This window comes from Numenius arquata, chromosome 12 (genome assembly GCF_964106895.1).
Source record: "Numenius arquata chromosome 12, bNumArq3.hap1.1, whole genome shotgun sequence".
Lineage (NCBI taxonomy): Eukaryota > Metazoa > Chordata > Aves > Charadriiformes > Scolopacidae > Numenius > Numenius arquata.
In genome coordinates, this window is record NC_133587.1 from 20,607,520 (window position 1) to 20,624,912 (window position 17,393).

The following is a 17,393-nucleotide window of genomic DNA, read 5'->3' on the forward strand; positions in this document are numbered from 1 at the left end:
AACCAAGTTAGTGCTTGCTTCTGCAGTCACCTATTCCATATTTATGCCCTGCATGTCGCAACACTGACAATATGCTTCCCTGTACACAGACAGTTACAAAATTCTCTCAAGCATGACCACTGCTTAAAATTTCAGCCTATAACTTCCCCCTAATTAACATCACACAGCATCCCAATGCAGGAATGCTATTTTCTCTCACTGCTTTACTCAAGGAGCCATAAGAAATGTTAAACAATTTACTTACAGTAGTTTTAATTTACAAATAACTAGACTTCTGCCTGAATTTGCCTTGTATTGGTGGAAAATTAGAAAATAAGGAATAAGTCAAGGTCAAAACCCGCCTGGTTTCTCCATTATGAAAGACTTTGGAAAGAAATGCCCTCCAACAGACCTCTGGCTCATGATACCATACATGCCTTTTTTGATTAGGGTAACACTACTCCTCAGATAACTGAAATTAGAAGTTAATCTCATCTTCAGCGGTATTTGTCCTTGTTCTAATTGTCTCAGTCTAAATTATAGGGTTGGAGCCTTCAGTCAGCCAACAGAGATCAAAAAAATCTGCTTAACAAAATGTCCCATTCTTACTGGTTTTCCATCTCAAACTTACCAGACAACTTCAAGAGTTATACAAGCATTTCTTGTTCCTTTATTTGGTTGGGTTTTTTTCACCCATATAGTGAAGATGAGCCATGGCTGCATTACAGAACCCGGAATGCCCAAGACAGATTACATGCTGCTAAGAGGAGCAGCTTCCTTGGGTCCTGCTAGCGAAGTCCACAGCTGTAGCGTTACTGTCACATAACAGGGGTCTGGCACAACAGCACTGAGATTATCTTCTGAAAGTTTCATTTTTAATACTGCCTCCTATATTTTTCTGGCTCTAATATTTTTCTGACAAAATCAAAACAAACAGCAGAAAATCCAAAGCCAAACTAGATACAGATTTTTTTCCCCTTCCCATCTTACACATCATGTAAATTTCTACATGACATAAAACATACAGGGCTACATTTCTACTGATAGCTTCCACAGATCTGAATGAAGTTCCATTACCCAGGGGACAGGATTACATTTACCAAAAAAACCCACAACCAACCAACCTATAACATGATTTTGACCCCACTTAACCAAGAGTCTACAAAAGTTGAGAAAAACCCATCTCATTAGTCTAATACTCTTTGGATGTAGTCCCAGCCTAGATAAGAAACTTAGAAATACAACAGATACATATAGTCCCATCAAAACCAGTGAGACACCACATACTTGGGAAAATATACATTGATTAATAACTTTTAGAGCTTTTCTTGACAAGAGCCTTGTTCTACTAACACTAAAGTACCAGAATTTCAACTGGCTTCAACCACAGTGGTACAGTCATGGCAGTCATGGCTAAAAGGAAAACTGCTCCCATGACAGTGTAAAAAGTATTTTCATGCAAGTGTGCCTTTATAATCTAAAAAAAAAAAAAAAAAATCAAGTGGAAAAAATCTCTGTTCTTGCTCCTAATGAATACTAATTTATACTTAGTTCACACAACAATTTATGAAGAAAAACATATTATACTGTATTTGACAGTTATAATGCTATACACTTTCATGTAGACCAAGCTCACATTAAAAACCTATTAAGTGTCACTAAAAAGGCACAAGAAAGCCTTATCTACTATTTTCTTATTAAGTAAGTACCACATCAACTAAAAACCTGGAGAACAATAAACATATTTGAAACATAGGCTGTTACGCCTTGAACTTGGCAGTACAAATATTGAAAGCTGTGCTCGTAACCCTCTGCACACCTCATTACCGTGGCACAGCTGCGGGGACAGACAGCTCACAGATAAAATATATCGTTATGAATAAATGTGTCAGATCATTCAATAATTATTATTCAAATAAAGCAGTACAGAAGAACTGCTGAAATTCCTTCATAAATTGGCCACCCACGGGTTTCCCTCCTTTGTGAAAGAGCCCCCTTTAAAAGGCACAACCTTGGGCTGGAAATCCATAGTACTTCATAGGCTTCTAACTCCAGGGTGTCAATCACATGAAAAACAGATTGCCCAGTCCACCCCAAAATGAGCTTATTGTACAGACAAATGTCATAGAGATGCTGCAGGAACATAGGCACAAGAAAGGGATGAGGGAGCTGCAGCTGCTGAGATTGCAGCTGTGATGGCCAAGAAGCCACACTCCTTCCACGCAGGGCCACGCCGTGGGCCCCATAAGGGCTGATGCTCTGGTACCTCCCTGGCTCATCCCACCCCAGAAGTTATGCCCAGATAGTCAGCACAGTTTTAAAAGGTGCCTCAAAAACTGCAACAGTTTTGTCTCTTTAGTTCACTACCAACTTCGCTGAGTCTGAATCAGTGGTGTGATGGTAAATTGTTTATTATTTCCCTACTAAGGTTTATTTTTAGTACCTTCTACCAGAGGAGGCCAACGCAGAGAAGGCACATCCAGCAATTTCTACAAAGGAGCTTAACACAGGCAGGCTCAGATAAAGCAGCCATCAGCAGGGACCACGAGAGGCTGACAAGAAAGGTTCAAGGAGCAGATCCGAAAGCATGACAAGCATCTCCGAGTGCACTAGATAAGAGTCATTCCCAAGCCGCACAAGTCAGAGTCCATGGGGAAGGGGAAAGCAAAACAAACAGGAGCTAGTCCCAGACTACACACAGCTTCTAAGCCACCTGTATTCTTGCTCCCTGATCTTCTGATGGCCTTCATCAAGAAACGCTCTTCTTCACTTCATGCTACGGGTATATGAAAAATTACATCTCCTTTCATCTTAGGTGCTGCCTGCAGGTACAAAGAGTGACTTACACAGTTCCCTCATCTTCCAGAGTGACTCCTCACACCCACCTTAAACACGCTCTTAAGAATTCATTTGTATAGTAAATCCAACAGGAGCCAAAGCAGAGGCAGAGCTGCATTCTTTAACAAGATCTCCCACACCAGAGGCTTTCTTTTTGAAGCACCAAAGTTTCTTCCTACTGAGAACATAACCATATAATTTGAATTCTCAAGCTATTCACTATAGCATGCCTCAGAAATGAGAAGTGCAATGCAATTACAAAAAAACCCCCAAGTATAATCATTAAATGTGAGTGCATACCTTCCCTGATAGCAGTAAATGGGGTTCCTTCCTCTTCTTGTAATCTAATCACCTTCAGTGCCACCAGCTTTCCATTTACCCTGAAAGAGAGGAGGGGAAGGAGAAATAAAAAACAAAATTAAAGAAGAAACAGTATTTCTCATAACAGAACTTGTTTCCCATCAAGTACTTATTCAATTTCTTCCTGTCAATGCCAGTGATTCATTTATAGCACTGTAAGAAACGCCTCATAGCTTCCATAATGTCAACTTTTTATTTTCACACTCAGATGCAATCCAAGAAATGATCTGTTTTCCGTGAGTCAGTCTGTTTCCTTTCTATCACAGCACTAAACCGAAGCTTTGTTAAGAAGTGCCACATTGTAAAATGTGGTTTTAAAGTATTTGCCCTTTATTTGATCCAAATTGTTCAAAGAAAAAGGCATATGAATTTTATAAATCACCCCACTTGCAGTATGTCCATATTTATACTGATTACCTCCTTCCCACTGCAACACATCCATAATTACCATCCTCAAAAAGCTACGGAAGATTGAGATGGGAAATATTTTTAGGTCATTCCAATCACTTCCCATTAGGGCAGGATTGTTCCTAAGGTATGCTCTTGACTACATGGCCGAGGCTAGTTTAGATTATAATGATTCTCATTTCTAAGATTAAAAATATTTTGTGCTCCAGGAGACAAAACTTCAAAACAGGTCACTCTAGTTTCAAATGTATTTGGCTGGTTTCACTTCTAGCATTCAAAATCTCTCCACGCATGAACCCCATTCAAGGCCGTGCAAAAAATCTAGTTGGTTCAGTTTATACAAATTAAATCTCTCAAAAACTGAATGAAAGATAAAAACTGATATAGATTACCCTTCCTCAAGAGCAAACTAATACTCTGGAACTTTAACAGACTCCCCAGGTATCACAAACAATGGTGACGATAGATTACAGAAAGGGCATAAGACAGTTATCAATAATAATAATTATTATTATTATCATAATATTATTTTCATCATTACTGCAATTTCTTTATGTAAAAGCAAAATTAGCCTTTACAGCCACAAAACCCAAGGAAGCATTGGACCTTTCGCACTGCTGTAGTCATGGAGGCAATTCCCTATTGTACTGGGCTCTAGATGATGTACTCGTTTTTCTAAGCAAGATGAAGCACACACCTACCAGGTCTGCGTTCATATTCTGCCTCAGGCTTTTAATTTCCGCAGTTAGATGACTTCAGTGACAGGATGGCTACTGTCTTGTTTCTTCTGATTATTATTCTTTTACAATTGCCAGAATCTCACTAGCTCTATACACAGCACTGCATAATAACTCTCAGCAACTTAAGAAACCCTGATTATCAAAAGAGGGTTTACTCATCATCTTCCAACTATTCGTAATACTTCAGACTGGCACCAGTTCAGGTCTCAGGCCGCTAGTCACTGTTGAAAGACAATTATCAGCTTAACCCTACCGGATTATCTAGATTTCTCCTTAGAATTGCCTTACATATATTTTTGTTTAGATTTAAACAGAACTTCTGGCATCAGAAAAAGATAAGCTTTGCCCCAAGTAACTTCATGTGTCGTGCACAGACAGTAGAATATACCATAATAAATACAGGAGTAAGACTGATGACAGACACGCGGTTGGTACATGCATGTAGTTTTCAATTCCTTCACCAATACACCACCCTGCCTATCACATACCTAAGTCAGATACCTGGATAACTTGATTATTTTAGATAATCAAGTAGATTATCTAAATAGATAATCTGCACAATAGATGTGCAGGAGGAATTTAAATAAGAAAAGCAAGATCATTTTGCAGACCAAGAAGAGGACAGATGCTCTGTTCAGAGAAGACGATGCAGAATACCACAGAAAAAAGCAGAGTAAGGAGGTACTAAGGACACAGGGATGTGGGGTCTCTTGCCAGAGAGACAGGCAAATAGCACACAGCATTGTGTAAATTATGGTCTTTTTAATACGAAGTTCTACATTCCGTTGTTTCATTAAGAGTAATAGATAACACAAACAGCAACAGTATGGAAGTTATTTTGAAGAATTCATAATTAAACACAGTAGGTGGGCTGTGCTATTTAGTTATCATTTTGTGCCACTTTGTCACAGGTACCTGTCATCACCTTGATAGACGCCATGGCAACTCTTACTACTACCTAAATGATCAAACTAATCTCAAGTAGTGTTCCTCTGGGATTTCATTCTCCCCTTTAGTACTATTTATCTCCAATATTCCAATCTCTAACTTCCAGAAAAGAACAGCCTCCTTATTCTCATTTACTACCCGGCCATTAAAGCCTCTTTTTTTTAGCTCATTTTCTATAAACAGGAGCGTATAAATCTGGAAATGTGAGAAACAAAGTATCATCAATTTATTCAGATCCTTTAACTATTTTCCCACTGATGCAATCTCAAAATGCAGTTAGATGATGCTGCAGAAATGAGCCAAGGGCTACCTTAGGGTATAGCCTTGCTCCTGCTAAATCCCTGCCACACACTCCTGCCACTATCTTGTATTTGCTCTCATTCCTGCTAGACCCTACAGTGAGACTGTTTAGGGAGCTTAAACAGGAGACTGTTTCTTGCCTTCCAAAAGAACTAAATCATATTTTCAAAACAATAAAGGCATTTTTCACATTTTAAAAGCAAAAACCACTAGAAAATGTATGAGAAGAACTGGGACCACCTGTTGAGAAGCAACAAGCCATGGGATAAAGCCAGTTATGTCATGAAATTATGCCCTGAATCTTGTGATGACATGCCAAAATAATGTGGCAATTTCCTTAGAAACAACATTGACAAAGAGAGTCTTGCAGAAAATCACCACTGCAACCTATCAGAACCTGTCTTTGCAGCCTTCAATAATGATCAGATAAGGTTAACAGAATTCCTCCCGGATATTACTTCACATTTGTCTTCTACAACTTCCAAAGCACGCTCAGTATTTTCATTGTTTTCAAATACAAGAAGAAAAACTGACAGGCAGACAGCCTTTGGGACAGTGAAAAGGCAATGCTGCTGCCCCTTTTAACATCTAGGATTCATTAAACCACCTCCCTTGCTCACTGTCCAAAGTAAACAATTCTACAGCTTCTCCAAACAATGCACTTAACTGGGCCAAGGATTTCACCATCTTACATCCATCCTGTCAACTGACCCATTAGTTTCTATTAAGGACAATATTGACTATAAAATTTCTATTTTCTAAACTAACTTACTCTTTCTTTCTCTCTCTCACCCATAAATCTTCAGAGAAAGGACAGAAACTCTGAAGCCTCTTTACCACACAAAGCCACCTTACTCCAGGCAGCAGCTGATGGACAGTTTTCCAATTTAGGGAAATTCAGCATTGCAGTGTTACATAATCTCTTCTAATAGATTTCTGATTTTATATACAATTTAGGCAAAAGAAAAATAAGTCCAAATTGTTTTATGTGGCATACAATAAAAGTCTGTATATTATAAAAGATACCAAATATACAAAATATTACAAAAATTTCTAATATAACGTGTCATTCTGTCTTTTCTAAAACAGCACAAAACAGCATTACTAAAATAAACACATTTATAAAAATGACCATTTATGAGAAAGTAGAGAAGATTAGAAATTATTTAATGCTTTAATGCATCATTAAGAACATGTAATACTGATGAATATAAAGTAACTGATTACTTAATTGGCTTCACTGGGGATAATGCTGACAATGCCACATAGAGAGCAAAAGAGTACAATAACATTAATTTCTCAAGTTCTTCAGTTATATTTAGATGCAATAAATGTTCTAAATATAACACATTTAAAAGAGTCAGTTAACACAAAATCTGCCATTCTGTTTTCAATCTGTTTAATACAGAGTTTTACCACTGGCTGGAGTTGATGCTGAGTTGAGCACTCGAGCAAGTGCTAAGCTAGGGAACGTGTGTGCAAAGAGATTCAGTAGGTGGTGTTGGGACAATACTCTTATTTGTGATACACATTTCAAGAAGCTAATTTTTATGAAGAAAAGTAAGTCTCCATTGTTAAGTATTCACTTACTTGAAAAGCTTAAAGTTTGATGATCAAACTCTGAGAATATCTAACTAGATCTACTCTGTAGTGGTACTAAAGTTACAGACAGACATCTAAAGCCCCAAACAGCCCACGGTGGCCTAGGGAAACCAGATGCTGCCAGAATTCTCCTTTGAAGGAACCCAACAGAGACAAATTCATTGTAGGTTTAGTCACCTCTGATTATTCTACCAACGAGTAACTAATTCCATGTTGAGGGAAACACTTATTTTAATCATTATCATGGTTTATATGATATTTCTCTTACTGAAAAGGACTTACGTTTGCAGCTTACAAAAAAAAACCCAAACAACCCATTCCCGCTAAAGCCCTACGCTGCCAATACTCAAGGGACTGACACAGCCCCTCGATTTCTCCTTTTGACTCCCACCATCTTTTAACCTCCACCCTAAAAAAAAGTTACTTCATTTTAGAAGAGGCCAGGGGATTAAAGATACTTCATAATGCTGACATTTATTAGGGCTGAAAAATAGAAGATCAAAGAGTTCTGAGAGAGATGAGGGATTTAAATTATTAATTAGTGTTGTCACTGGAACTTGGGGATCTTGCTTTTCACAGGACTCAAGGCAACACCGCTGGAAGTGGCAGCCCTCGCTTGAACAGGAGCAGGTGAGCAGCATCAGAGCACTCACATCCAGGTCCCTCGTCCCCACGTCCCAGCCTACATCACTCAGTCCAGACCAAGCAGCCGCTCATCTCAGTACAGGGGCTGTGCTTGTCCCACACCTGTTGGAAATGGATCGCTTGGGACTGGCCGCAGGTAGAGTGATGCGTAGCACCGGTCCTCCTCCATACACCTCACACCTCCTCCAGCCTCACTGATGTTCGTATTAAAAACTGATTTTCATATAAAGAGAAGCTGAAGACAAACATAGTGGTATCACTTATAAGTAAAGTGGCCTCATCACTCTGCATACGAACAGTCACAGGGGATCTTCTGAGACGTGCTGCTCCCCAGCTAACTGGAAAACTCATTGGTGCATGATGGCGTTTAGTTAGCAAAGTACTTCAGCATTTGCGCTGCCATTCCAATTGTGCATATACGTGTCAATGCCAATAAATTACTATCCAGTAACTTCTAGCACTTGTATCCAATATAGCTATGTTCTATCCTAGTTTTTCTAGCACATTTCCTCTGCAGTCCTGGGTAAGTAACATAATAGATCTTCTTTCCTCATTTTCCTCCCCTGCTACAAAAGATAATAATGCTGTCACCTCTGTAAACTGCTTTACAGGTTGAAGCCCAGCATATACAGTATAATATTCTCTATATATACAAGTATAGAGGGAAAATCTCCAAATATTTCTTTTAAACACTGATAAATTCACTCAGTAAGTGATCAATATAGTCAATGATTCATCTTCTAATTAGAATCTTAGTAGCTTACACTACTATACTGGTCTCTTCGCACAGGTAATTAATGACAGAACAAGAGGGAATGGCTTCAAGCTCCAACAGGGTAGGTTTAGACTGAACATTAGGAAAGAATTTTTCACAGAAAGAGTGGTCGGGCATTGGAATAGGCTGCCCAGGGAGGTGGTTGAGTCACCATCCCTGGATGTGTTTAAGAGACGTTTAGATGTGGTGTTGGGGGATATGGTATAGGGGAGAACTTTGTAGAGCAGGGTAGATGGTTGGACTCGATGATCCCAAGGGTCTCTTCCAACCTAGACAATTCTATGATTCTATGATTCTATACATAAACTACTTTAATATTTTTTCCACCATTTGGCATTTTAGTTCAACATCTAGTTATCATGGGTTTTTCATTTAGTTCAACTTGAAGTTATTGTTATTATTAAAGATTTACAATGCTAGAGATGTTTTTAAAAGCATCTACATATACACTTTATAAACCCATCTCATGACTTTAAAATATATAGTAAAAAGCAGCCTACAAGAATCAGTTAAGCACATCAGTTAAAACAAAATGAGGGAGAAAAATACGAAAAAAAATTAGGAAGCTCTAGCAAGTAACCATAAAGTGCCTTTTCATAATCCATGAATATATATTTCTTTTCCAGCCATCTGGTATCCCCAGATGAAAAGAATTTCATTTGTAGATAAACACTGATTTTTAACAATTTCCAAGAAGCAAAAGAAAAGGTTCAGGAAGTTTAAGTCCCTAAGGCAACATGAACCACAGCAATTTTGAAATATTCAGTGTAAATTAATTTGCCAAAACATGAAAAAAAAAATCTGTGAATTGGACTTTTGCACATGAAACATATCAGGGAGCATGTGGACACAACCCCTCACACGAGCACGGAGGAAAGCTACGAGAATGACTAAAAAGCAACAGCATGACAGACAAAACCATGGCAAGTTCTTCAGGCCATGTGAAGCCTGTGGCACTTGTAATAGATTGCACATAATAAAAAAGACAAGACAATGAAAGAGTCATGGAGGTGTCATGACAAGTAAAAGAAATTCTGCAACTTTACAAAAAAAGTCAGAAGAGCAAACAGGCCTGCCAGTCATCTTCAGTGAAGATTTCAGCATCATAAATATAAAAATCAAAATACTTAAGTGATCCTTTTTCTTGTGAGAAGACATCCACAACATATATATGAAATATGATGATCAGCCATATATTCATAACACATACTACAATACATCATGCCAACAACAAATAGAGGTAGTTCCCACTGATCATTCAAATATTCCCTGCTGCTCCAAGAGTAACACCATGTGGGAACCACAGCCGCTGCAGAGCATGGTGCCTGCCCTCCTGAGCATGATTACTCCCTAAGACATGCTCTTTATACCTCTAACTCCCTATTGATTTCCAGTTGAATAGTAAAAAGTATTGCCTTTGATGGAGACAAACGTAAAATGCCCTGGCTACCTGAAAAAATAACTTTCATCTTTGGGTACATGTTGGAACCACCTTGAACACATAAAATTCCGATTTCAACCAGAAACAGGAGAGCTCCCTCGACTGAAGGACTGCCCTACGCCCCTGCAGCCTTCCAGCTCTTGTTGACAGCATCAGCTTCTACTGTGCTCTGCTCAGTACTCTACTGATTTCTCATATTAACAGTTAAAAGGGATAGGGACCAGTATTTATTAGGACAAGCATTTTATTAGGGATAAATTGAAATTATGTAATTTTGTGGTAGGGAAATTAGGCAAAAAACGTGTTGATTGAGCTCTCTGTTACAAATTCTACACATTTTTGCAATACTTTGAGCACATGCAACTGAGTAAAGGTACGCTAAAAATCACACGGATGAGCAAGAAGCAGCTTTAGATCACAGCAGAGCAGAAGCAGTTCAGATACCATTGGCTTGCCTCTCAGAACAGCCGCATGCTGCGCAAGCGGCAGTCACAGATCATGTCACTTTAACCGAGGTAATCTCTTTTAATTCTTTGCCTTGAAGGGCAATTGAACACAGTGGGAGGAGAGGACGGAAACCACGCCAACTCCTAATATTGCCAAAAGCACGTTTTTCCCTGAAGTGCAGAGTTAGTATGCAGAGTTCCTCCCAGCGTGGGGATGCGATGCCTCCAGGCTGCCTTGCAAGGGGCTCTGGTTGGCAGCAGCTCCCCTGTGCTGTCACCAGCTTCGTCTCCAGACTCTCATAACTCACATCTACATTTATGAGCCATAGATCAAGCCAGATCTCATTGCTGTACCTGCAGGTAAATTTATAATCAAGCTCAAGAGGGGAGAAGGTCAATGGCAGCAGGAAGATGTACATGTCGATGCAGACAGAGAGCCCTTCTTCAGCTCAACCGTGCAATCAAATGATACAGGAATTCAAAAGGCACCTATTGCTTTGCACCTATGGTATGGCAAATGTTCAAGGTGTTAGGCAACCACAGAGTTAATAGAACTTGCACCATTTTTTAGGTGTTATCAGTAAATTGCCAGGTCTATTTCTCCAAAATTTTACATTAGAAAAAAAAAAGGCAGAAATCACTTCAAAGTGATCTGAATTTCATGCAGTAAGCAGCCTCTTGTGATTTTATACAACAAAGTAACATGTGGGAATCTAATCTGAATGAAAGTAGAAAATGAACATGCCAAGATGAGTTTCATTACGCACGTCTGATGTGCAACACATGAAATCAAATAGATTTGCTTATTGATGCAACTGTCAACCAGAAACAAACAGCTGCTTGGTTATTTCTCCAACAAACAAAAAAGCCCAGCCTAAGAGAATACTGCTTCACTTTCCTCAATAAAACACTCTCATTCACTCTGCTGCTTCTTCACTCCAGGGAATCATTTTTACCTGACCACAAAAAGAGAAATTCATCATCCAGTAAGAGGAATTAGCCCACTTTGTTTCAATTTCCTGGGATACCAAATAGATAGAAATACTCAAATAGACAAAAAAGTAATGGGTTTGATAGGAAGGCAAGGGCTTGGTACCGCTGATCCTGCTCCAAGTTGTAAAAAGCCAGACTTTCCCTAAAAGCAAGTCACTGCTCACATTACGTTAAATTTTAGGAAAGAAATGGCTGATTTTGCATTTTTGGAGGCAGGTATGTAACTTTTAGTCTTCCCAAATAGTAAGATAAGATCACAAATTTCTTATTCCATCATTATGATCAGCAGGGGAAATAATTTAAAAAGCTGAAATATATCTCAGGAAATGCATTAAAAAACCCTAAACTCCATTGCATGCCACATGCAGCTGATGATAAATCCTAAGCACAGTAATTCTGACTACAAAGTGTTATCCAAAACAGCTCAATCTGATCTTAACTTCTCCATCTTCACCTACAGTTAAGGACACATCTCAGAAACATTTTGGCAAAATGAGAAAGCCAAACATTAGAGTTAGTTGAGAATTAGGGTTCTCAAACATTTTGACCAAAATGTTCTTGCTGTTCAAGCATTACCAATTTTTCCAAATACAAACCATGTCTGCATTTTGCCATGTGCCATGAGGGCTTAATCCTTCAGCAGTCAAAGCTGGACACATGTCAAAACAAATAGCCCTCTTTTGGCCTGTCTTGCTTATTTTTCTTCCAACTGAGCCTGTAGCCAGGGGAACAGAGTGATGCATATCACAGTCTCACCCTATATACCTACACCAGGTGCTAGAAAAAAATTCCTCTATCTCTTCCTGTATCATTTTAGATGAAGCTATAAACAGTCAGAGCCAATCTGCCAGCAGGCTCTCATGGAAGGGCTGGAGCCAACGTTGGCCAACCCATTCACCACGCTCCTCGTCCATTGATCTTCCCCAATACTGGGTTGTAGCAGTAATGCTCTCTCTGCTTTGCAGATATCATATAGGCCAAAGAGTCCTCAGTTTCTCGTGGGGACAGAAGAGGTAACAGGGCCACATTATCTCAACCAACAACTCCTTTTGAAATAGCAGATACCCCCTGTATTGTTCCCCCTGTTCCTAAGGAATAACCTCCCCCTGCTACGAAGTAGTTCACCCATTTCTCTAGCTGAAGAAAAAAAAAGTCAGGACTGGAGGCACTGAATCTGGATGGTGCTGTGTAATATGAGAGTAATTCAAAACTGTGCGGGGAAAAAAAGTAAGCCAAGCAAAAGCCAGTCACCTCTGTGCCAGGGAAGATCATGGAACAGATCCTCCTGGAAGCTATGCTAAGGCACACGGAGGACAGGGAGGTGACGGACACAGTCAGCATGGCTTCACCAAGGGCAAGTCCTGCCTGACCAACCTGATGGCCTTCTATGATGGAGTGACTACATCAGAGGACAAGGGAAAAGCTACGGATGTTGTCTATCTGGACTTCTGTAAGGCCTTTGACATGGTCCCCCACAAGATCCTTCTGTCTAAACTGGAGAGATAAGGCCCTGATGGGTGGACTGTTTGGTGGATGAGGAATTGGTTGGATGGTTGCATCGAGACAGTAGTGGTCAACGGCTCAATGTCCAGACGGTGATAGGTGACAAGTGGTGTCCATCAGGGGTCCGTATTGAGACCAGTACCGTTCAATATTTTCATCAATAACACAGTGGGATTGAGCACACCCTCACCCAGTTTGCACATGATACCAAGCTGAAGCGTGTAGTTGACACACCTGAGAGACGGGATGCCATCCAGCGGGACCTGGACAGGCTTGAGAAGTGAAACCTCATAAGGTTCAACAAGGCCAAGTGCAGGGTCCTCCACCTGGGTTGAAGCAATCCCTCGTACCAAATACAGGCTGGGGGACAAAAGGACCGAGATCAGCCCTGAGGGGTGTCCCGGTTTGAAGTAAAACCAAACCAATTTTCTGTTCTGTAACTTTACATCCTAGCTCGGCCTCCTCTAACTCTCTGAAATTAACAGCGCATTGTGGAGAAAACTGCTCGTTCTCAGAATGATAAGACCAACGTTTGTGCTCCATGCCAAGGAATGGTGAGCAGAGAGGCCCTTGCTTATACTTATTGCTATAACAACCAAGGTCAGCCCATGTCGTTATTTGCCCCCTTAGAGGGTCGGAAACGATAAAAACGTAAAGGGGTCACATCGGTGGGGAGGAGTGGACAGGACAGGTGACCCAAACCTGACCAACCGGGGTATTCCATCCCATCTGCCCCATGCTCAGTGTAAAAGCTGAGGGATCAAAGGGTCAGCCCTTCCTGCGATGGCCGACGTCCAGAGAGGACTCTGTCTGTTCATCTGCCTTTGATCCCCATCCGTGTGTTCCTGACTCCAGAGCTCGAATCCAGTTCCCATCCGTCGCTGAGTCCAGCCTGGGACTTCCCGGGTGCCTGCCGGTGACGTGACTGTCATCCTGGGAGCTTGATACGGTTTTGTATATATTGTATTTATTTCATTATTTTCTTCTTTATTTTTATTTTAATATTAATTCTTCATTAAAGTAGTTTAGTTCATTCTAAACTTCTGAATCTCCTTATCTTTCTCTCCTCTCTCTCTCTTTTGGGGGAGGGTAGAAGGCAGGGGGGGGGGGAAGGGCCATCTGTCGGTCTGGTTTCGGTAAATTCGGCCGAAACCACGACAGGGGAAGGACTTGGGGATATTGGTGGATGAGAAGCTCAACATGACCCAACAATGGGCACTCACAGCCCAGAAAGCCAACCATATCCGGGCTGCATCAAAAGAAGCGTGGCCAGCAGGTCCAGGGAAGCGATTCTGCCTCTCTGCTCCACTCTGGTGAGACCCCACCTGCAGTACTGCATCCAGCTCTGGAGCCCTCAGCACAGGAAAGACATGGACCTGTTGGAGTGAGTCCAGAGGAGGGCCACAAATTCATCAGAGGGACGGAACACCTCTCCTGTGAGGAAAGGCTGAGAGAGTTGGGGTTGTTCAGTCTGGAGACGAGAAGGCTCCAGGAAGACCTTATTGCGGCCTTTCAATACTTAAGGAGGGCTTATAAGAAAGAAAGGGACAAACTTTTTACCAGGGCCTGTTGTGATAGGACAACGGGGAATGGTTTTAAACTAAACAAGGGTAGGATTTAGACGGGAGAGAAGGAAGAATTTTTTACGAGGGGGGGGGTGAAACACTGGAACAGGTTGCCCAGAGAGGTGGTAGATGCCCCATCCCTGGAGACATTCAAGGTCAGGTTGAACGGGGCTCTGAGCAACCTGATGTGGTTGAAGATGTTCCTGCTCATTGCAGGGAGGTTGGACTAGATGACCTCTAAAGCTCCCTTCCAACTCAAACTATTCTATGATTTTATGAAAATTAAGAAAGTGAAGGAATATTACTATAACTTTAGGAATATTCTCTGCATATACATTCTTATCCATATTCGAGTTACACACACTTTTTTCAAAATAAATATTAAAGATCTTGCAAAAGATGTTACAAAGCAGCAGGATAATATTATGTAAAATTGTTATAATCCGCACTACTTATTTAGAGCTTGCTATTTATAATGGAGAACGTAGACAGCCCAGTAATTTGTATTTATTATCCAACTACTATTAAAATCATTTAAGTATTTCTTACAGATCTGCAGTGCACTCTACTAAAACAAATGAATATTTCTAACCAATCTACGTTTTGTAACATGTTCACAAATCACCACTGAATGAAATAGTTTCAGGGAAGTGCTTTGCTTTGTTTTTAACTCTCAGACTGTTCCACTGGACAGGGACATCTAGCAGCCCTGTTGCCTTAGTTCAATCTTCTTGAAAGCCAAGGTACATGGGATACCTATCACCAGATAGGTCCTGTGATTTTTAAAGGGTTAAAATAAGGCACAATCTGAAATCTATATGGTTTTCTCACTTTATATAGACCCCAATAAAAAGCTTACACATGTATAATGTCTAGAACTTATGGTGATGTGTAACTGAACCATTGACAACACAACGTAACTGCATTTTCTTGAAGAAAGCTGCCAGCGAAAGATAACACATGCACCAACATGGCAGATGTGCAAGTATGCTTCTTTTACATTTAGAACATGTTTTTATTTATATCAGCTGTCATTATGTTCATCAGAGTCAATGCTACTGAGAGATGAGGACAGCCCTCATTCTGATTTATTAAAAATACTCAGTGAAAAAAATAATTTTCAGTATTTACCTAACTTAATGACCCCAGAATATGCTCAACACGTATTTCCTTGTTTCAGTAGATTTTTCTGTCCTATGGCTGTCATTATATTCTCTCTGCTGAGAACACTAAGTTGCCTCATCTATCATTCACTGGACAAAGTTTCTAAATAAAGATATTGCACGTACCCGATCCCTGACTCAGAACGGCTTTATTATTATTGAAAATTTTATTATGAAAACTTGATTAAATATATGAACCTGCACAAAACACCCTGCTCAACAAAAGATAACTCTCACCTGAAGCACCAGCCCAAGAAACATATTGTAAGTGTGTTTACTGAGTTATTTTGATACTATATAGAAGCAGTTAGGGCACTGGGGATAAAAAAGTTGCAACAAATAACACTCAAATGGCTGAAAAAAAATGGACATGTAGATTAGTAGATTATTTTAGTAGATTATTTTGAGGCGGAGTAGTTGCAATAATTGTAAATAAACTCTTGTAAGCAAATTGAACTTACAGTAGTCAAAAATTCCATTCATTCCCTTCATATTACTTTATTCAAGCTTTTTAATAATGATAAACAAAAGACTAACAACTTCTAGCATTTATTCAGCATTGCCCTCAGAACATCAGAAAAATCTTCTTGACAGTATATTGCGCTTTTACCCCTAACAATTAAATTGGTATGGATATTGAGACAGTAGTACAACATGAAAGGACAGACAAAACATCAGATTAACAAGATGGGATCTCATCTTGTTCTGATGTGAAGTTAACACGTTACCTGTACAGTATGGTGTTAGCCTCTTTTACTAAAGCACTTTGCATTAATTCATAGGGATCTGTGTACAAGTGCAGCAACATCAGTTAATACTTTCTGCTTCTCTTCATTTACACACAAAATTAAATTAAAAAAACCAACTTACTTGCTTTTCCCTTTGTATACTGTAGCATAGGATCCTTCTCCTAGTTTTTCCAGTTTTTCATATGAGTCTGCTTTTCCAAACTTGGGGCTTGTAGGCTGAACAAAATAAAGAAAGATGACCTTTCAGCATGTATTGCATCCACAACATTAACTGCTTTGATTCAGCCTTTAGAGATCAAACGTCATTATCAAAACTCATAGACCTGCATGTTTTCAGCAGCCAACAATAAATAAACAACAAAAAAAAATTAATAGCAGAGCTAATGAAACAATGTAACAGGCTACTCAAATAAAACATCATTCAACACCCCAGATGGTGGTTATCAATTTCAACCACACGCTTACATCACTGGAACTATCAAAAGGATTTTCTTCTTCATCAAGGAGACATTTCTGGTTTATTTTTTACATATATCACTTCATACAGGCAAAAAGATCATCAGCAACTAAGCCATCCTATCTTTGTTAAGAGAGCTAAGTAAGAGTCTTAAACTGCCCTACAAAATCAGATTAAAAGAGCTGCTTAATTTTTTTTTTTAATTTTTATTTTTATTTTTAGACCCAAAAACATTGCTTTAAGTAGTCAATCTCCCAGTGTATCAACCATTGTTCAGATAGTGGTCAAAATACCACAGGAAACCATCTTTGATGAGAGTATCTTGATCCCGAGTTACGTTTACAGTCTTCAGATTGTGGATATACTCACACCATACTTTTAGTGGCATGTTCTTGCAACATAGTTGAATAAAGTCCTGTAGCCATAATATCTGCAGCCTGAGTGAGGAGCCTAAAACTGAACCAAGCCAAGCAGTAATTCT

At 39.7% G+C, this 17,393-nt stretch overlaps 1 protein-coding gene across 1 annotated transcript in view; it reads right to left on the bottom strand.

Annotated features, from left to right (window-relative positions):
- Positions 1-17,393, bottom strand: part of CDK14 (cyclin dependent kinase 14) — a 329,099-nt gene that overhangs the window by 224,111 nt on the left and 87,595 nt on the right. Inside the window, exons 4-5 of the mRNA XM_074156862.1 lie at positions 16,577-16,671; positions 3,118-3,197 (exon numbers count right to left, since the gene is read on the bottom strand). Coding sequence (XP_074012963.1) covers positions 3,118-3,197; positions 16,577-16,671 — 175 coding nt within the window. The remainder of the gene's footprint in view (positions 1-3,117; positions 3,198-16,576; positions 16,672-17,393) is intronic.